An 18,781-nucleotide genomic window follows, 5' to 3' on the forward strand; every position below is an offset into this window, starting at 1 on the left:
TCCTTCCCATAAAATGGAAACTCCTGACTAGCTAATGTAAGATAGGAGATACAAAGAGCTTCATGGATTTTCGTCTTTGCAAGGAGAAATGCTTTCTAGATTGCTGTGCACAGATACATTGCATAATATGACCTGCACTGTCATCAAATTGACTATAAGAAAACATAAGAGGGCTTTAATCCAAAACAAATGACTAAAAGGAATAGTTAGAATTATATTTAAGAAAAACCAAGCAATTTTATGACTTTGTTTTCAAAGGCAAAGGGAGTAGCAGGGTATTGATGAATTTGTGTTGTTTAGTTTACAGCTTTTATTTTTCAGAGCCATGTTTAATACAGCTTTGATTTATTGCTGAGCTTGATTGTTCTCTACAAATGACTCAGCTTTTCTTACGGCAAGTATGTTGTAAGTATGCTAAGATCATCTGTTTTCATTTGTATCATAATTACAATACATTACTTACTTTAGATCTCTAAATATTATTGTCCTCTTCTATCACATGTTTTCTGGCAAAGTTTCATAAAATTTGTCTTCTTATTATCTCCTGTTACAAATGATATTCCAGTGCCATAAAATGTAGAAAAATAGAGTTAAAGGGAAAATGTGTGCCCACATAGAAGTCTTGTTGCAAATACCATGTATGACATCAGAATATTTTATTTCCAGAAAAAGACATTATTACTATTGCAAGAATAAATACCTGTTGAATTTGAAGTGATAAAATTGATATGATTATGTTTTTGTATTACTATTTCCTATGTCTGTTAAATATAACTTTTTATACTTAAGTTTGTTGTACTGCTTAATAAGTGAGAGGTATAAATGTAAAAAAACATGGTAGAAGATACTTTGGAAATAGAAAAAAAATCATGTGTAAATGCAAAGAAAATAAAAATTCATATTTAAAGAATAGGCAATAAAAATGCACATTTATATTATTCAGCTGCCACAATACTGTAAATTCATTTTCTAACTGTGCAGTCATGTGGAAGATTTTAAAGTGGTGCAAAATACAACTTCCAAGAATTTTTTCAGTATGAATAACTGAAAAAATAGGGTGTTTTTTGTACATAGATAAATAAAAAAGACAGAAAGAGATATATAAAGAAGAGATGTTAAAAAAAGTAAATAAAACAGAGCTCCAAATATGCCCCAAGAAGTTATTCCAAAGATTGTCAGGCATAACTCTGCAATTTTGCCTAAAACCTTCCATGAAAACTTTTTTTTCTATTTCTGCTAGAAAACAATGGGAAATTCTAAATATGGTTATGGTTGCTATGGTTATCATTAAATGAATGGCACTATAAGTAATTCCACCTTCTTTCTATTGTTCTGCAATTTACTTATTATGCATAATCCACCTTTTCAAAAGGAATTTTCAGATTTAATGTACTTCATGTCTTCTATGGTTTTTAGGAAAAAAAAACAACTCAAGTAATCCTTCACAAATGAATAAATATTTGTAGTTTTGGGATAAAAATAGATGTAATATGAGGTAAATCTTTAGGAATTCTAACTTTAAAAGTATTTCAATCCTTATTGTGTTTCTTATCTTTTAAAAATGGATTATTTTCAGTGAAAGTTTGGTGGAAATTTTGTATACTGTGTGAGCAATTTCTCTTCATTTTTATGTGAAACTGAAGGGAAGCTCTGTCTGTCTATAGTTCTGGTTTGCATATCTTAATTCTCAGGGAGCATCATTTCTAGAAAAATCAACAAAAGCTAAGAGAACTAAAGTTACATTGCATGCCACTGGTGTTTCAGGGTGGTGGCCAATCCACACCACCTTTTGATCTTAGAACACCTTGGGGCTTCAAAGAAATGATATTTGAATATAGTTAAATGATGCAAAGTGAGTGAGAGAGTTTGCCAATTGACATTTCTTACCTCTTGGGAGGCAGCTATTCTTTTTTTTTTTAAGCCCCCCTCCAAAAAAAGAAAGAAAAACACTTTCAATCAATCGGTCATCACTGGTTTTTTTCACATAAAATCATAAGTCAAGAGGGAATTTTTATTTCTAGGTCTGGATGTGTATGGGGGGGCATAGTTCAGTTTGGGAAGACACTAATGGAATATGCCACTTCCATTAAAAGAAAAATAACCCCTTTTCATTTATTTCTGCATATGTTTTCAGATTTAAAAAGAAAGCCCTAATTCGATAAATACACAATATCTAACTAAAACTATTTCAATAAGGTATTCATAAATGGGATCATACACATCTATAAATGACGTAAACAACTACACACATCTATAATAGTTTTTAAAACGTGGGCTTTGACTAGAAAATATCCATTGACAGTCTGCACCGCAAACTTTTGTTTAAAGCACTAGATAGGATATCAAGTCCTCTGTCAATGACAACAGAAGGTTCCAGTGAACTATTTGTTTCATAACCCTGTCTCTAGCTGACTCTACTTCTCTGCAGCTCAAGTTGCCAGCAAATGCTGAACTGGAGCATGAGAGTCAATCTTTGTTTGGTTAACAAATTCCCCGAAAAATATCCCCCCCAAACCCCCAGGAGCAGTAGTGATGTCATATCCGTTGTCCAGGTCTCCACACCTCCCTCAGCAGTTACTCCCTTTATCTTTTTCTTGGGTCAAAACTTTTGAGGTGAGCTGGCTCTCTAGCAGCAGCAGGGGAGAGGATAGACTGGGGCGCGCCGGTTGGAGGAGCTTCAGCACCTCGGCCAGCGCCCACTGCAGCCCAACCCACCCACTTGAGCTCCCCGACTCCCTGCTCTGAGAATGCCTGCGGAATGATCGCCCCCCAGGGCGGCTGCCGCTGCTGCCGCTACAGCTACCGCTGCTGCTGTTCCTGCTCCTGCTGCTGCCACCGCCTCTGCCTCCACTCGGCTCCGACTGGCAGGCAGAAAGTGCAACTGACGGGGGAAAGGTCTCTGCAGTGAGTGGAGTGGCTACATAAAAGAGAGTAAAGAGGGGGCAAAAACCCAGATCAGAATGCGGGCGACGTCCAACCTTCTCAACTTCCTGCTGCTGTATTTGCTTGCTGGATTAGATCCTTCCAAGGTATGGACACTATTTTGACTCTTGTTTGAAATAAATGTGCAATATGTAATAAACCGACCAAAATGCAAATAAATATGCCAAAACCAGCACAGGAGACAGCTTTCAGCTACCTTGTGGTGTCTGGCGCATCCCCACTGCTTGGAAGATAACAAGGTGAACTACCGGAGGAATAGCTCCTCAAGGTAGAGTCCTGGTGTGAGTGGGGGGAGGGACCAGGAGCGAATATAATGTGTATGGGCAGCGGGCAATGCGGCTCTCGGGGGAATTTAGCTTATTCCGTGTCCAACTGCTTAATGTTCTCTCCTGAAGTCGGACGGGTAATGCAAAGGAGTTTGCAATTGAAACAATGCCATTTATAAACATTAGGAGATGGTGAACCGTTTCTTTGTTGAAAGCAGGGAAGCGTTTTCCAGCTGATGCTGGTCAATAATACTCCCATCGCAGACGTGCTGCGGTTTGTGTCCAAAACATTTGGGATGCTGCTTGTAACACACACGGCAAAACGGCAGATATACTCTCTGCCATGGCTAAGAGGCATCTGTGAAAGGGGCTTGTGTTTGCTTCTTTCTTTTCATTAAGGAAATAAGGAAACACTGAGGAAGTTCTGATTTATCAGTGAAACAGGAAGTGAGAACCCTATCAAACTAAGGAGGGCAATAAGAAGGATGAGTCCTCTCCTAGCTGTTGAACTCTGAAAAAAATCCAGTACTGTCAATTAAAGTGATCACTAAGCTCCTTTGCTAGAAAGTCAGGAAAATATGGAAAAAAAATATTTTCAGAGATATATGAGAAAAGTGAAGTGTGGTAATTTCAAGGCTTTCAGCATTCTAAGAAAATCATAATTATCTGGAATAAGTTGGAAGCATCTGGGGGAAAGAATGAGAGAGCCAATTATTTTTATTATTTTACTTATTTAACGGTTCAAAAGCAATTTGACAATCTTGGGAAAAGGATGCTATTTATAAAAATTATCTAAAGCTGCATTTTGGAATATTGTAAAGTTGTTTTTGAAGCTTTACATCATCTGTGTAGTTGTTAGAGAAATTCTTTCCTTTCATAACGGAATAGAACTAAGATTTTGCCAATCAAAATATAATACTGTGGTCATTCTATTTCTAGGCCTAACATAGTATATAGTGAAAACTTAGAATCATGTCATATGTACTCACAATTATTTCTGTGCAGTTTCATATTTAGAGATAGCTGATGAAAATAAAATCATTTTATTTCAAAGCTAAGGTTGTACTACACTTTCATTGTGAAAGCTTCACATGGAGCGTGGTGATTTCTATCTTAATAATCTTAATGGCATGTTTTGTTTACTAAGATGTGGTTCTAAGGCATTCTGCTCCGATGTTATAGTGTTGATTCTGTTTTCATACTTTTAAATCATTTCTTTTTGCCTCTGCATGTGTAGTGCCATATTTCACTGCCAATCTTGAATGCTTTTTTGGTTAAAACTTTTGAACCATATTCCATAATATAGCTTGCTTGAAACATTACTGATAAATTTTTTTAAATATCGAAATTAATTACTGAGTTCACACAGAAAAATCACTTAAAATAAATATTGTCATTCTTTGAAAATTCAAATCTGTGAAAGACTAACAGAGCAATGCAAGGGCATCAGAGGGAAAGAGGAGGGGAAGGGAGAGAATAGTAGTGGGCACTGAAATATGCATTTGTAAAAGGGTCGATATTAATCCCACTATTATGTATAACTATAATGCACTAAAAATTGACCTATGTAGAACTTCATTAACAATTGAATGTATGATCTTATTTGTCTGATATCTTGAGTGCATACATATCTTCATTGCTTGCCTTCAATGTTTCCAAGATTATATGCATATATATACAATCTTTTGTAAATATGGAGAATTCCCCAAATAAATAACCCATTCTTCATAAATATGATCTTTTTGAGTTTTGATGAGTTTATTTCTGCATATTAAGTGATATAAAACTTTCTAATTTTGTGAATGTTTGGCACAACTGACCTAAGAAATCCAGGGAAGGAAAGTAATACATTAACTTTTCAAACTGTCCTTCTAAGCTTCTAGATACTTCAACACAGTATACAAAGAACAAAATACAATATCTTGTTAAATACCACATATAACATTATCAGGAATATTAAAATGTAAATAACAATATTTAATTTTAATGGTATCAAAATTTTGAGGGTTTGTAGACAAAGTATTACTTTTCAAAGAATGAAAATGCTATTTTTCTATTTTATCAAACTATATTTGGTTACCAAACTATATTGTCCTCCTCAAAATGAATTACAAATTTCATTATTGTGTTCCCAAACTATTTTTCAATTTGGTTATTAACTACATATTTTCTCAGATTTTATTTACTATTGTTCTTAAGGGCTTAGATTTTTAAAAATTGAAATTTATTTATTTAACAAGTTGGAATTCATACAAAAATTATGTCAGGGTTAAATTTAAAAACCCAACAACATAGTACCATGGAAAATCACATTTGTGAGGCAAATAAGCAATAATTTAAGCAATGACACTTAAATAAACAGAAATTCTAAACAGCTGCTTTTTTACATACTCTTACATTAAGACTGTTATTTGTTATCGTAGAATTTCAAAAATATATTCATTTTTCTTTAAATATAATTCTTATTTTTATGATTGTTATAAACATATGTATAATCACACATGGATAATCACAAACTGATAAAATAGGACAGCTCTTAAAATTGAGCATTTTGTTTTTTTTAAAGTATAGGATTCCATAAATATCAAATATTCAAAATCTTACTAAGTACCTTTTTTATTTAATATACTGAAAAAAATAGTTTACTAAGAACAATACCAACATCTATGGAAGACCACATAATATTTGCATTTATAATGATTTTTTTTCCCCTGTGGTTGAAGCTTATAGATCTTATATGACAGTTTTGTTAAGTGCTTAGGTATCGCCATCTTATGGTTAGCTTGAAAGTCAATTTTATTTTTAAATTCAAAAGAAATGACAAAGCCTCTATATTCACGATGAACTTACTTTCAGTGTGTACATACTTCCTTTTATGTCATTTAGTACATCAGAAAATTAGCAAGATTAATATTTTCTTCCAGCAAAGGAAAGCAATTCACTGCTAATTAATTATTTGTATTTTTGTGTAGACATATTATTGATTTTTCTCTTAGGAAAATTATTTCAATTATGTTTTCTTAATTAAAGTCTGATTAACAAGTTTCCAGTTCCTTGTAGAAAAACTCATGGGTATATCACTTTGCCTATTTTAAGAGCTGTCAATTAATTTCCTTTGTAATGAGTGTTTGAGTTATAGGCAATATGCCAAATCACCATTCAATAAGTAAAATTTTATAAACTGAAAACTTGCAGGAATTTGTTTATTGTTCGGTTTCATAGGGAAAAGGCTATTGCAGGGCAGGAAATTCCTGATGGTGGCTGCTAGATGGCATCTCTGTGCTTTTAAACTGAAGGCATTGAGTTCAGTAATGACCTTGATAGTAGGAGAGTGGACTCCTTTTTTCTTTTACCAGATTTTTAGCAGGCTGTTATTTGAACATTGTTACTAAACAGTAATTCCTGAGAATCAGCCATGAATTTCTCTGCTTTGCAGAACTGAACTATGAAAAAAGAAAGATGTAAACACTGCTGTGCTGCTTTCAATCAGAACACATACTCTGGAGTCAGACACATGGGGAACAGTTAAAAAAAAAGGTGGTGACATGGGTATATCCACATATCATAGTGACTGTGGGACTTTAAAATAGTCATAATCGTGTGCTAAAATATTGCAAAATGCCTTACCAGGGGACTTATGCTATACTGAGGAAGCATTCACTATCTTCTCACCTAGAAATATTAAACTTCTCACCATGATACTCACTCACACTAAAGGCATAAAATATAACAATGATACAGCAATAATGTCCAAAACCAAGCTGCTTTTTCTATCCAAAACAACCTAGGCAATTAGAACTCTTGCCTTAAATCAGAAAGTTGCTAAAAAATCATATAAAAATGATGGGGACAAGGATAACATTAATAATTGTGTTGTTAAATGTTTTATAATGCAATACACCATAAATGTCTGTATTTATTTTTTGGTATTGCTTAAGACAATAATAAAATATTTAAGTTGCCTAGAGGTTGCTTTCATACATGAATCTTGTTAAAGTTCCTTCTCTCACAATTTTTAAATGAAATTGAAAAAAAAAAACACACACACAAAAATAGCAAGATACATACTGAGATGATTCTAATTTCTTTTGAAATCCACCTTAAAACTCCATTTTCCCCTGAGTCTCCTGTGTGCTTGAGTCATTCTCTACAGGATAGGATCAAACCAAATTAGAACAGAGAATATGGATCAGTGGCATTTAGCAAGACCTATAATTATGCACTGGTAGACCCTGATATGATAAAAACTGGAGAGATCAAGGTAGTCCTTCTATGTTTTGAAACAGCAGAAAGCTTCCTACTCTCATTTTATCTCACCCTCCTTAATCTAATTAAACTTTTATTTTGGAAAAAGTATATAGTTTTTCTCACTCTTTCTCCAGGCAGATTGAAAAGGTTAAAATGGTGAAGCTTTCCTTCCTTTGTCTTCTTATTCTCTCTTTCTTATTCTCTGTATCTCTGAAACTGACTATTGTGTTGATTAGTGCGTTGTTGACACACCAGGCATATAATATGCAGGGTCTCTCATTTCTAATCTCTACTTTGCAAGTGATGACATATGACTTTGGGGAATCTGTGATCTCAGGACTCCATCCATAAAATCAGGAGTCTGGATCATCTTAAAACTTCCTTATTAAACCCTAGAATGACTCTGTTTAATAATTAATAATATTTGATCCATTAACCAGAAACTAATGAGTTCTTTTGTGAGGTATACTTAGTAAGATCATAGGTAAGAGACTTGAGGATGAACCTCCTAAATATCACGAACTTTTATTTTTTTTATGTTTGGCATTCAGAGCCTGAAATTTCCTATTTCCTACCACCCTTCTTGTTTCCTATATCCACATACTTGATACCCATTCACCTATCAAACTTTGCTCTTGGAAAAAATTATTTATCAATCTAGTACTGAAAGCCAACATTTTCTACATCAGTTATAAGTCTGCTAGTTACTGAAAAGTTCTCCAGTGAAAAGTAAAGCAAAAAGCTATTTCCCATATTGAAGGATTTGCTGGGTATTATTCTGAAGAGAGATAGGAGGTATTAAGAAGGGCTACTTATAAAAAGCAGTACATATTCTTTCGTGGACTCTTCCTAAGCAAGCACATTCTTGCAGATGTTTTCTAGAATTAAAATTATTAGAAAATCCTTTATTTTTGTACTGGGAACAAAATGAGACTGGGTAAAGCTGAGGCCTAGAGAGTACTGAAGCCAGGGGTGCTTAACAGCTTAACATTCTCAGCCCTTTTTATATTTTATCTAGAGACAGGGTCTTGCTAAGTTGCTTAGGGCCTCCCTCACTAAGGTGTTGAGACTGTATTTGAACTTGTGATCCTCCTGCCTCTGCCCCCCCAGGCCACAAGAATTACAGGTGTGCACCACTACGCCCTGCCTGAATGATTAGTTATCCATAATTTTATTGAAAAATAAAACTCAGTTGGCTGTAGAGAATTTAATAAAGAAGAAATGAAATAAAAATGTTGTCTCAGTTGGTAAAGTGAGATTACAAGGAGACACTGGTGTTATCTGTGCAAGTATATACATGTAAATAAAACTGTTTCCTTTTGGCATTAAAGTATTAAGGTAATATTGAAAGTATTTAAACACTCAAAGCCCTGGTTTAAATCTAAAGTATGATATTCCAATAGTAGTCCTTAAACATTTTAGTCTAAAATTGGTCCTCAATTTGCTCAATCTGTGCCACTTACCAATTAAAACTGCAAAGTATTTTTTATGAAGTTACACCATCATGACATTTTTTTAAAAAACAATTTTTTTAAAAATTATATTCATGAACTAGTAAAAAAGCAGAGGATTTCAAATTGGCTTTAAGTACAACAGCACAACTTTTCAATAGTCAACCTGTATGAAGCTCTATTTTCATAACTAAGGAATTGTATAATGGGAATGGAACTATACAATTATTGATGATATTAATATATGTGAAAATTTGTATTTTAAACCATAAAGCTATAGTATATATTAAAGATACATGACAGTAAAAGGTGCTTCATTCTTGCTCTTACCTCTTCTCAACTTTGTTCTTGCTCTTACCTCTTCTCAACTTTCAGAAAAGTGAATGTCAAATAAACTTATCAGCACAGCCTCTCAGAACTAGCCTATAATTTATCCAAAGCTCTAGTTTAAATTTTTTACCTTAAAATTTATGCCATACTTATATCGAATGGGGCACTTCTTACAAATCTCTTAAGAAATAATGCAAGACCCAAAGAATGGTTCCATAATATCAAAGTTAAATCACACCAAGAAAAAAAAGAGTTTTTAGACTAATCATAGACAATCATATATTTAACAAAATAATCTACCAAGAGATAAAACTGCTTTTCTTCCCAATGTGCAAATTATGGGCTTTTTGTGTCTTTCAAAGTATACCAATTATAAAGTAGTTTAAATTCTTGTGGGGATTCAAATATAATCTTTAAGAAAGAATGTAAGAAAATGGATTTTCTCAAGTAACTCAAAATGTTCAAGGTAAAGAGGCATGGAGAAAGAACCACATTGTATGTTATAGTTTTTTTTTTTTTTACTCTTTATTTCTTGAAATGCTCTCCCTCAGTCCTTTGTTTATACCTTTCTTCTCTCAATAGACACTTGTAGAAAGCCCTTGACATGGTCTTGACCCTCAGGTGTATTACCCACAGTAATACCACTTCTGCTGAAGTTGGTAACCCAATAGCAAATTCACCTGAGTAACTTAAGAGTTGAATATTTTCTCAATTCAACCCTTATACATAATATGAAGGCTAGAAAAACATGGTATGAACTATGTAATATCTCAGGTAGACTCTACTCATGAGCGACTAATATGCTAAAAATGTATAAGTTCAAATATACTTGTACACCAAACCATAATGAAGTTTCATTTATCTCTCTTACTTGCTGTAAGAGGTTACAGATAATTTGGGGTATCTGAGAGAAAGAAATAACTTAAGATCAACTCTGCCATGTAACTTTAACTACACTAATAATTATATGCAAAAGGTTTTTGAAGTAATCTTGAAAAATAGTTTCTTAAGAATATTTATCTTTTTATGGCATTAAAAACAATGTATGATAAAACATATACTACATAGCTATGCCTTCTGTCATTTCCATACCAAACCTTCAGAAGAATAAAAATAAGTTCAGAGAGAAGAACACAGATGCTGTTGTATTCATGATTTTACCTCTCCCTGAAAAGCTCTCTCTTTTGCCCATATGTTAAATTTTTTACCTATATTTAAAGATAAAATTCAAGTATCACTTCTTCTATAAAGTTTTCCCTGACATTTCTTTTACTTCGAGAAAAGCCAACCCTGATAAACTAAAACTCTAGTAAGAAAAGAATTGGGTATTACTTATCTTTGAATCTATAGCTATTGATACTTTCCAATCTCTCCTTTTTGAAAAGAAAAAAAGGAAATTTATTATACACTTACTACTTTCTTTTTTAATTGGTGTTTATTTTGTTTTATCTTCCCTGCTAAATCATAAAATATTTATTGCATTGTGTCTCTCTCATGCTAACTTCTAAGGACAGGCTTTGTGTCTTGGTCATTATCTTGTCCTTTTTTATATAACAACTAGTGCAAGATTTTATTCAGATAAGATATTTAATAAATATTCAATGAACAACAAAAAATAGGTCAATAAACACCTAAAAATCTTTCAATCCTTGGATAAATGGCATATGATGATAATCTCAGTTTTTAATTCAGTCTTACAAACAGACTAGATTTTAAGTACTGAGAAATTAAGATGACTTTAATAACCAGATTTTCAAGGGCTTAAAACTTTTATATCAAGTTATTTATCTTGACTAATGTGAAAAAAGTCTCTTTTTTAAGTTTTGTATTAATTTCCTGCTCCACATTGCCATCCTTAGTGCTATGTTTGATTTATGGTAGTGCTCTGACCTTGAACAACCTAAAATACTCAAGTAAACAACTTGATGTTTCATGAGGCTCACTGGCAAGTCAGTCTATTCTTCTATTTCTTAGCTATTATATCCACTTATTACAAAGTTTTGTGTACTTATATAAATTTATAAGTCTAAACATAGTGTAAATATGCAAGAATAAATTTTAGTACCTTTATTTTATGTAATGCCTTGGCTTTATTGAATAAGTCAGTATACTATCTGTACCTTTCCATCTCTCTTTAACAACTGAATTATTTCTTTAAGGATCTAAAGTGTTTTATTGAAAGTCTTCCCTTACTCCATATTCTTATACTAGTGCCACATAAAGACAGACATTATTGCTTCAATATTTCTATGACATTACAATTTGTGCATAACATCACCATATATAAGAATTTGAATGATTAAAAAGAAATATAAGTGTAGTGAAGGTACATTTACCTAAATTGTAACTTCTAAACGTTATCAGAGATTTAAAAGTTTTATAATTCACTTGGTGGGTTAAAGTTCTGCAAAGAAATGTCAGTAATCACATTGTTTAAACAGTACAAGCAAACAGCTATCTAGATAACCCCAAGGAGTGGGCATAAATTGAATACACAATCCTTTTAATTTTTCCAACTAAGTTGAAGATGATTAAGAAGCATTATCCCATGATGGTTTAAATAACATTACTAGGGGGACCAATTCCAGATGGCAGGATTTCTTCAAATAGAGAATAAGGATTGGAAATGTTGATTCACTGGCACCAAAATGTCACCAGTGAAATATTGCCTTACAAAAGAAACCATCACTTCTGGGAATGATCTATATCCATGCCTGTGTAGGGAACTGCTTACACTGGAATTAGTATCAGTAGTATTTTTCACATAGTATATTTAGTGGGTACTGATTACATCTTTCTACATATTGTTGTAGTTAAAAAAAATATTTCTGGCACCAGACTCACTGAATATTTTATTGTATTTGTTATTTTTAGTGCTACATGTATATTCTGCTCTTTGCAATTTGAATGCTAGACAAAGAATAAAATAACTCTACTTTGCCATGTACCTTAAAGCACTCACTGATGGGATAAGCAGGAAAACATGTGTAGAGAGTTACAGAGCTCATACCAAGTTGTAGCTATTGTAATATAATGAATCAAAACTGGGCAGAAGATATTTGAGAGGAAGGAATCAAGTGAATGGAATGAATTGACACTTTATTGATGGTTCCTTCCATTCGTGTAAGATCACAGTGACTTCCCTGCCAAAGAAGAAAAGATTCCAAGTCCAAATATTTTTCTTCTAAAACAAAAATAAGACTCTACAAAGTGGAACAATTATAAATTAGTTTATGTGTAGCTTGAAGGTTAAAAATCAAATATAGTTAAAAGAAAGAGGAGTTGAGGGGAGGTATTTGTTTATACATTGGGGGTGGTTTGAAACTCTTAAACATGGAATATATACTTGCTTATATGTAACATTTCAATGACGTTTATTACCCTCTACCAACACCACACACACACACACACACACACACACACACATGCACACACACATAATGATTGCATTAATTAATCTGAGACCTGTAAGTAACTATCAGCACTCATTTTTGAAAGAAAGTCTTCATTTTCATATTGTTGCATATGGATTTCCAGTTTTCCCAACACCATTTGTTGAAGATGCTATCCTTCCTCCATTGCATGCTTTTAGCCCCTTTATCAAATATAAGATAGTTGTAACTTTGTGTATTAGTCTCTGTGTCCTCTATTCTATACCATTGGTCCACCTGCCTGTTTTGGTACCAGTACCATGTTGTTTTTCTCACTATTGCTCTGTAATATAGTTTGAAATCTGGTATCGCTATACCGCCTGATTCACACTTCCTGTTTAGAATTGCTTTTGCTATTCTGGGTCTTTTATTTTTCCATATGAATTTCATGATTGCTTTATCTATTTCTACAAGAAATGCCATTGGGATTTTGATTGGCATTGCATTAAACCTATAGAGAACTTTTGGTAATATCGCCATTTTGATAATGTTAGTTCTGCCTATCCATGAACAGGGTATATTTTTCCATCTTCTAAGATCTTCTTCTACTTCTCTCTTTAGGGTTCTGTAGTTTTCATTGTATAAATCTTTCACCTCTTTTGTTAGGTTGATTCCCAAGTATTTTATTTTATTATTTTTTTTGAGGATATTGTGAATGGAGTGTTTTTCCTCATTTCCATTTCAGAAGTTTTGTCGCTGATATACAGAAATGCCTTTGATTTATGCGTGTTGATTTTATATCCTGCCACTTTGCTGAATTCATTTATTAGTTCTAGTAGTTTCTTTGTAGACCCTTTTGGGTCTTCTAGGTATAGAATCATGTCATCTGCAAATAGTGATAATTTAAGTTCTTCTTTTCCTATTTTTATGCCTTTAATTTCTTTCGTCTAATTGCTCTGGCCAGTGTTTCGAGAACTATATTGAATAGAAGTGGTGATAGAGGGCATCCCTGTCTTGTTCCAGATTTTAGAGGGAATGCCTTTAACTTTTGTCCATTCAGAATGATGCTAGCCTGAGGCTTAGCATAGATAGCTTTTACAATGTCAAGGTAAGTTCCTGTTATCCCTAGTTTTTCTAAAGTTCTGAACATAAAGGGATGCTGTACTTTGTCGAATGCTTTCTCTGCGTCTATCGAGATGATCATATGGTTCTTCTCTTTAAGTCTATTGATGTGGTGAATAACATTTATTGATTTCCGTATATTGAACCATCCTTGCATCCCAGGGATGAATCCTACTTGATCATGGTGCACAATTTTTTTGATGTGTTTTTGTATTCGATTCGCCAGAATTTTATTGAGGATTTTTGCATCTAGGTTCATTAGAGATATTGGTCTGTAGTTTTCTTTCTTGAATCCCTTTCTCTCGCCATGCACAAAAGTTAACTCAAAATGGATCAAGGAGCTTGATATCAAATCAGAGACTCTGCGTCTGATAGAAGAAAAAGTTGGCTCCGATCTACATATTGTGGGGTCGGGCTCCAAATTCCTTAATAGGACACCCATAGCACAAGATCCTTAATAGGACACCCATAGCACAAGAGTTAATAACTAGAATCAACAAATGGGACTTACTTAAACTAAAAAGTTTTTTCTCAGCAAGAGAAACAATAAGAGAGGTAAATAGGGAGCCTACATCCTGGGAACAAATTTTTACTCCTCACACTTCAGATAGAGCCCTAATATCCAGAGTATACAAAGAACTCAAAAAATTAGACAATAAGATAACAAATAACCCAATCAACAAATGGGCCAAGGACCTGAACAGACACTTCTCAGAGGAGGATATACAATCAATCAACAGTTACATGAAAAAATGCTCTCCATCTCTAGCAGTCAGAGAAATGCAAATCAAAACACCCTAAGATACCATCTCACTCCAGTAAGATTGGCAGTCACTATGAAGTCAAACAACAACAAGTGCTGGCGAGAATGTGGAGAAAAGGGTACACTTGTACATTGCTGGTGGGACTGCAAATTGGTGTGGCCAATTTGGAAAGCAGTTTGGAGATTCCTGGGAAAGCTGGGAATGGAAAAACCATTTGACCCTGCTATTGCCCTTCTCAGACTATTCCCTGAAGACCTTAAAAGAGCATGCTACAGGGATACTGCCACATTGATGTTCATAGAAGCACAATTCACAATAGCTAGACTGTGGAACCAACCCAGATGCCCTTCAATAGATGAATGGATAAAAAAAAAATGTGGCATCTATACACAATGGAGTACTATGCAACAATAAAAAATGACAAAATCATAGAATTTGCAGGGAAATGGATGGCACTAGAGCAGATTATGCTTAGTGAAGCTAGCCAATCCCTAAAAAACAAATACCAAATGAATTCTTTGATATAATGAGAGCAACTATGAACAGAGCAAGGAGGAAGAGCAGGAAGAAAAGATTAACATTAAACAGAGACATGAGATGGGAGGGAAAGGGAGAGAAAAGGGAAATTGCATGGAAATGAAGGGAGACCCTCATTGCTATACAAAATTACATATAAGAGGTTGTGAGGGGAATGGGAAAATAAACAAGGAGAAAAATGAATTACAGTAGATGGGGTAGAGAGAGAAGATGGGAGGGGAGGGGAGGGGGGATAGTAGGGGATAGGAAAGGTAGCAGAATACAACAATTACTAATAGGGCATTATGTAAAATTGTGGATGTGTAACCGACGTGATTCTGCAATCTGCATTTGGGGTAAAATTGGGGGTTCATAACCCACTTCAATCTAATGTATGAAATATGATATGTCAAGAGCTTTGTAATGTTGTGAACAACCAATAAAAAAAAAAGAAAGTCTTCATAGTTCAACTATACTTTCTTAGTACAATGTAATAGAGGGAGAAAAAGGCAAGAAAACATTATTAAGTTCCTTTTCCTTTCCTTTTTTGCATCTTAATTTGCAGAGAGAGAAGCAATAGAAACTTGATTGCATTTTGTATATTTGTACATAATCATATTGGAAAAGACACGGGTTTTTCCTCTCTCAAGAGAGTCAACCTAAATAATATTAATTTAGCATATAAAATGAAGATATTAGAAGAAAGAAACCATATCAAGTCAGAGAATATCATACAGTAAGTAGGAAATTGGAAACCAAATGTTATTGCAGAGAGAATATTAAATTAAGAGTTAGGAAGGCTGTAACTTAGTGTCAGATCTGCAGCTATCTAATAGTATGGCTTTGGGTAACTTACTAAAGTTGGTAGTTTTTGTTTTCTCATGTACAAAGTGAGCATTTTAAGCCACCAAATGCTCTTTTATTTTGGTGAATCTTCCTAAAATGGTGTCCATTTATTTCTCAAAATGTAGTTCATTATCCTTTCCCTCCATTTTCTTCCGCTCATGGCTTCCAAATTATTTAAATTGAAGGTAAAAATCTAGGCCTATGTTATTTTGCTGAAAATCAAAGTTAATGTCATGTATAAAATACTTGCAATTTGATTACATATGTATGCTTACACACATATACACCCAAATCTCAAGGATTATACTACATTTAACATTTTTATGTATTCCTTTTTTAGCTTTTGCAAATTTAATTGAAAGATAAGCTAGTAAATGGCATCTACTGTTTCTATTTTACAAACATCAAAACAAAAGAGACTGATAGAGTTACAAGAGAATAGATCATCTATTTCAATTCTGAAAGAAAAAACAAGAAATCATCTTAATAACATAACTGATGAATGCTTAACTAGCTTCTTTCTACATGTTTCTGATATTAGGAAGTAGGAATAATCAAAGTATTTTGTTTTTAATCAGAAATAATTATTTAAAGTTTTTTTTTTAAGTGAAGCTATTTTCTACTACTATAATTATTCTCTTGGCTAATTATAATTCTTAAAAATTATGAATTTAGTTGAAAAAATATTCTCCCAAACTTGTCTACATTCTAATTCCCAAAACCCATGCATATATTACCTTAGACAGCCAAAGATGTGCCTAAATTAAGGAACTTGAGATAAGAAGATCATGATGGATTTTCTTAATGGATTTAAAGTAATCAAAATGATTCTCATAAGAAGACTGGAGGCTTAGAATCAGAAAATGATGAGGGGATGACAGAAGGAGAGATGGGAGAAATACACTGTCAAAATGAAGAAAAGGGCCACACAAGCTGATAAATTCAGGCTGCCTTTAAAAACTGGAGAGCCAATAAAATGAATTCTTCCAAAGAATCCTCAAAAAGGAATGTAGGTCTGCAGACACTTTGATTTTAAGATCATGAGATTATCTCCTGACTTTTTTAATGCCAGAGCTATAAAATAATAAATTTGTGTTGTTTTAAATGATTAAATTTGCTGTAAATTCGTGATAACAGCAATAGAAAATGAATACATAGATATAAATGTATTATCAATAATTAGTAACTATACTAGTGATTGTGTTAGTCAGCTTTCTATTACTGTAAAAAGTTACTTGAGATAATAAAGTTATAAAGAGGAAAGGTTTATTTTGACTCATAGTTTGGAAGTTGCAATCCATGGTCTTTTGGTCTTGTTGTTCTTGGGCCTATGGAAAGGAAGCACATCATGGCAGGGACACCTGACAAGCACAGCTGCTCACCTCATGGCCAAGATATGACAAAAAGAGACTAGCACCCCATGGTTGACTTTAAGGACACATTGGCAGTTACCTTTCACTAGAGTCACTCCGAGAGGTTTTCCACCACCCCTCAATCGCATCAAGCAGTGGTTCAAACTTTTAATGCATTTGCCTTTGGGAAACAGTCAAGATTCAAACTGTAGAAATAAATGATGTATAAAAGCAAAATGTAATCTTGTAAATAATGCTGATAGTATATACTTAAGATAAGATTAAGAAGACCATAGATGTGAAATTACAGTGTAGGCTAAAAAAATTTTGAAGGCTAGATAATATAGAAATGAAAATTTTGCTTCTTGAATAAAACCTTAAGTAGATCACAAATAAATGCAATTGAACTACAGAACAAGTTTTTGTTTTCCCTAGTTGATATTTATATCATGCAATTTATTTTTTTTGCTTTTGTCTGCCCATAGAATCTCATTTATAACCTAAGAATTAACTGATTGAAATTTCATATTTTTTTTGCTACTAAAGGACTTTTGAAAGCACCTGATTTACATTATTTACATTGGTTTTGAAATCTACCTTTGTTGGCAATGAAAAGACAAATAAATGAATAGTTGGCCTATTATTCAGTACAATGACTAATGCTTATTCTTCTCTTTCTTCATTTCCAGCATTCAAAATTTGATTTACCAAAGGCATTAGACAAGTCTTAAGATGAAAGTAATTTTGTTTAGAGAACTAGTATGTGTGTTAGGCACAGTTGAGGACTCCATGACTATGCAGTGATATTCCACAGTACTAAAGCTGGTGCTCCTTTTAATACAAAGTTGAAGGGTGAAAATGTGCTGTTTAATTTGCTTATTTAATCTCAAATAATACAATTTTGGTTTTTGGCATTAAGAAATATGTAAAGTGAAGAAAGCAATTAGTTTAGAAATGAATGCTTCTCAATGATTTGAATTATCACATAGGGTAGCATAGAACATTGATATTCATATTGTCATAATTTTTTAAACAAACACTTATGACTGTTACTAGTCTAGGAATTGGAAATAAAATAATTTTTGAAAAGGCAAAGTTTCTACCCTCAAAAAAGTCCTTCATATTTTCTCCTGGAGGATCCATTTAAGTTTCTTGGTAATTACAGTACTAATATAGCACTACTACTAATATGTCTTATGGCAGAGATTTGTATCACGTATGGTAGAGGATGGAAGGAGGGTATTTATATCAAAATGGGGTACAAGAAAAAATATCCTGGAGGAAGAATAATTAGTTAATCAATGAAGGGAGGAAATTGTATTTTATTAAAATACAGCAATATGAATGAAGTCACAGAGATGTAAAACAGCACACAAAGTACAAAAGAATTTCTTATGTGACTTGAGTTGTATCATTTCACATTATGTAAGGAGCAGAATAAGTTGATGCAGATAGAAAACAAACAGAAGCACTTATGGCATTAAAAATTGGAAAGAGTTATTACCTAAAGAGTACAAGACTTGACCTATTTTATCAGGTTAAAAGTATTTCTTTTCTTTAGTTATCTTGACA

General features: G+C 33.2%; 1 protein-coding gene across 1 annotated transcript in view; it reads left to right on the forward strand.

Moving 5' to 3' along the window:
• The first annotated feature begins 2,893 nt into the window (after positions 1–2,893).
• Positions 2,894–18,781, forward strand: part of OLFM3 (olfactomedin 3) — a 212,126-nt gene continuing 196,238 nt past the window's right edge. The window contains exon 1 of the mRNA XM_081307402.1: positions 2,894–3,029. Coding sequence (XP_081163528.1) covers positions 2,961–3,029 — 69 coding nt within the window. The 5' untranslated portion in view covers positions 2,894–2,960. The remainder of the gene's footprint in view (positions 3,030–18,781) is intronic.

Source organism: Spermophilus citellus (genome assembly GCF_964194105.1).
Source record: "Spermophilus citellus genome assembly, chromosome: 9".
Taxonomy (NCBI): Eukaryota; Metazoa; Chordata; class Mammalia; order Rodentia; family Sciuridae; genus Spermophilus; species Spermophilus citellus.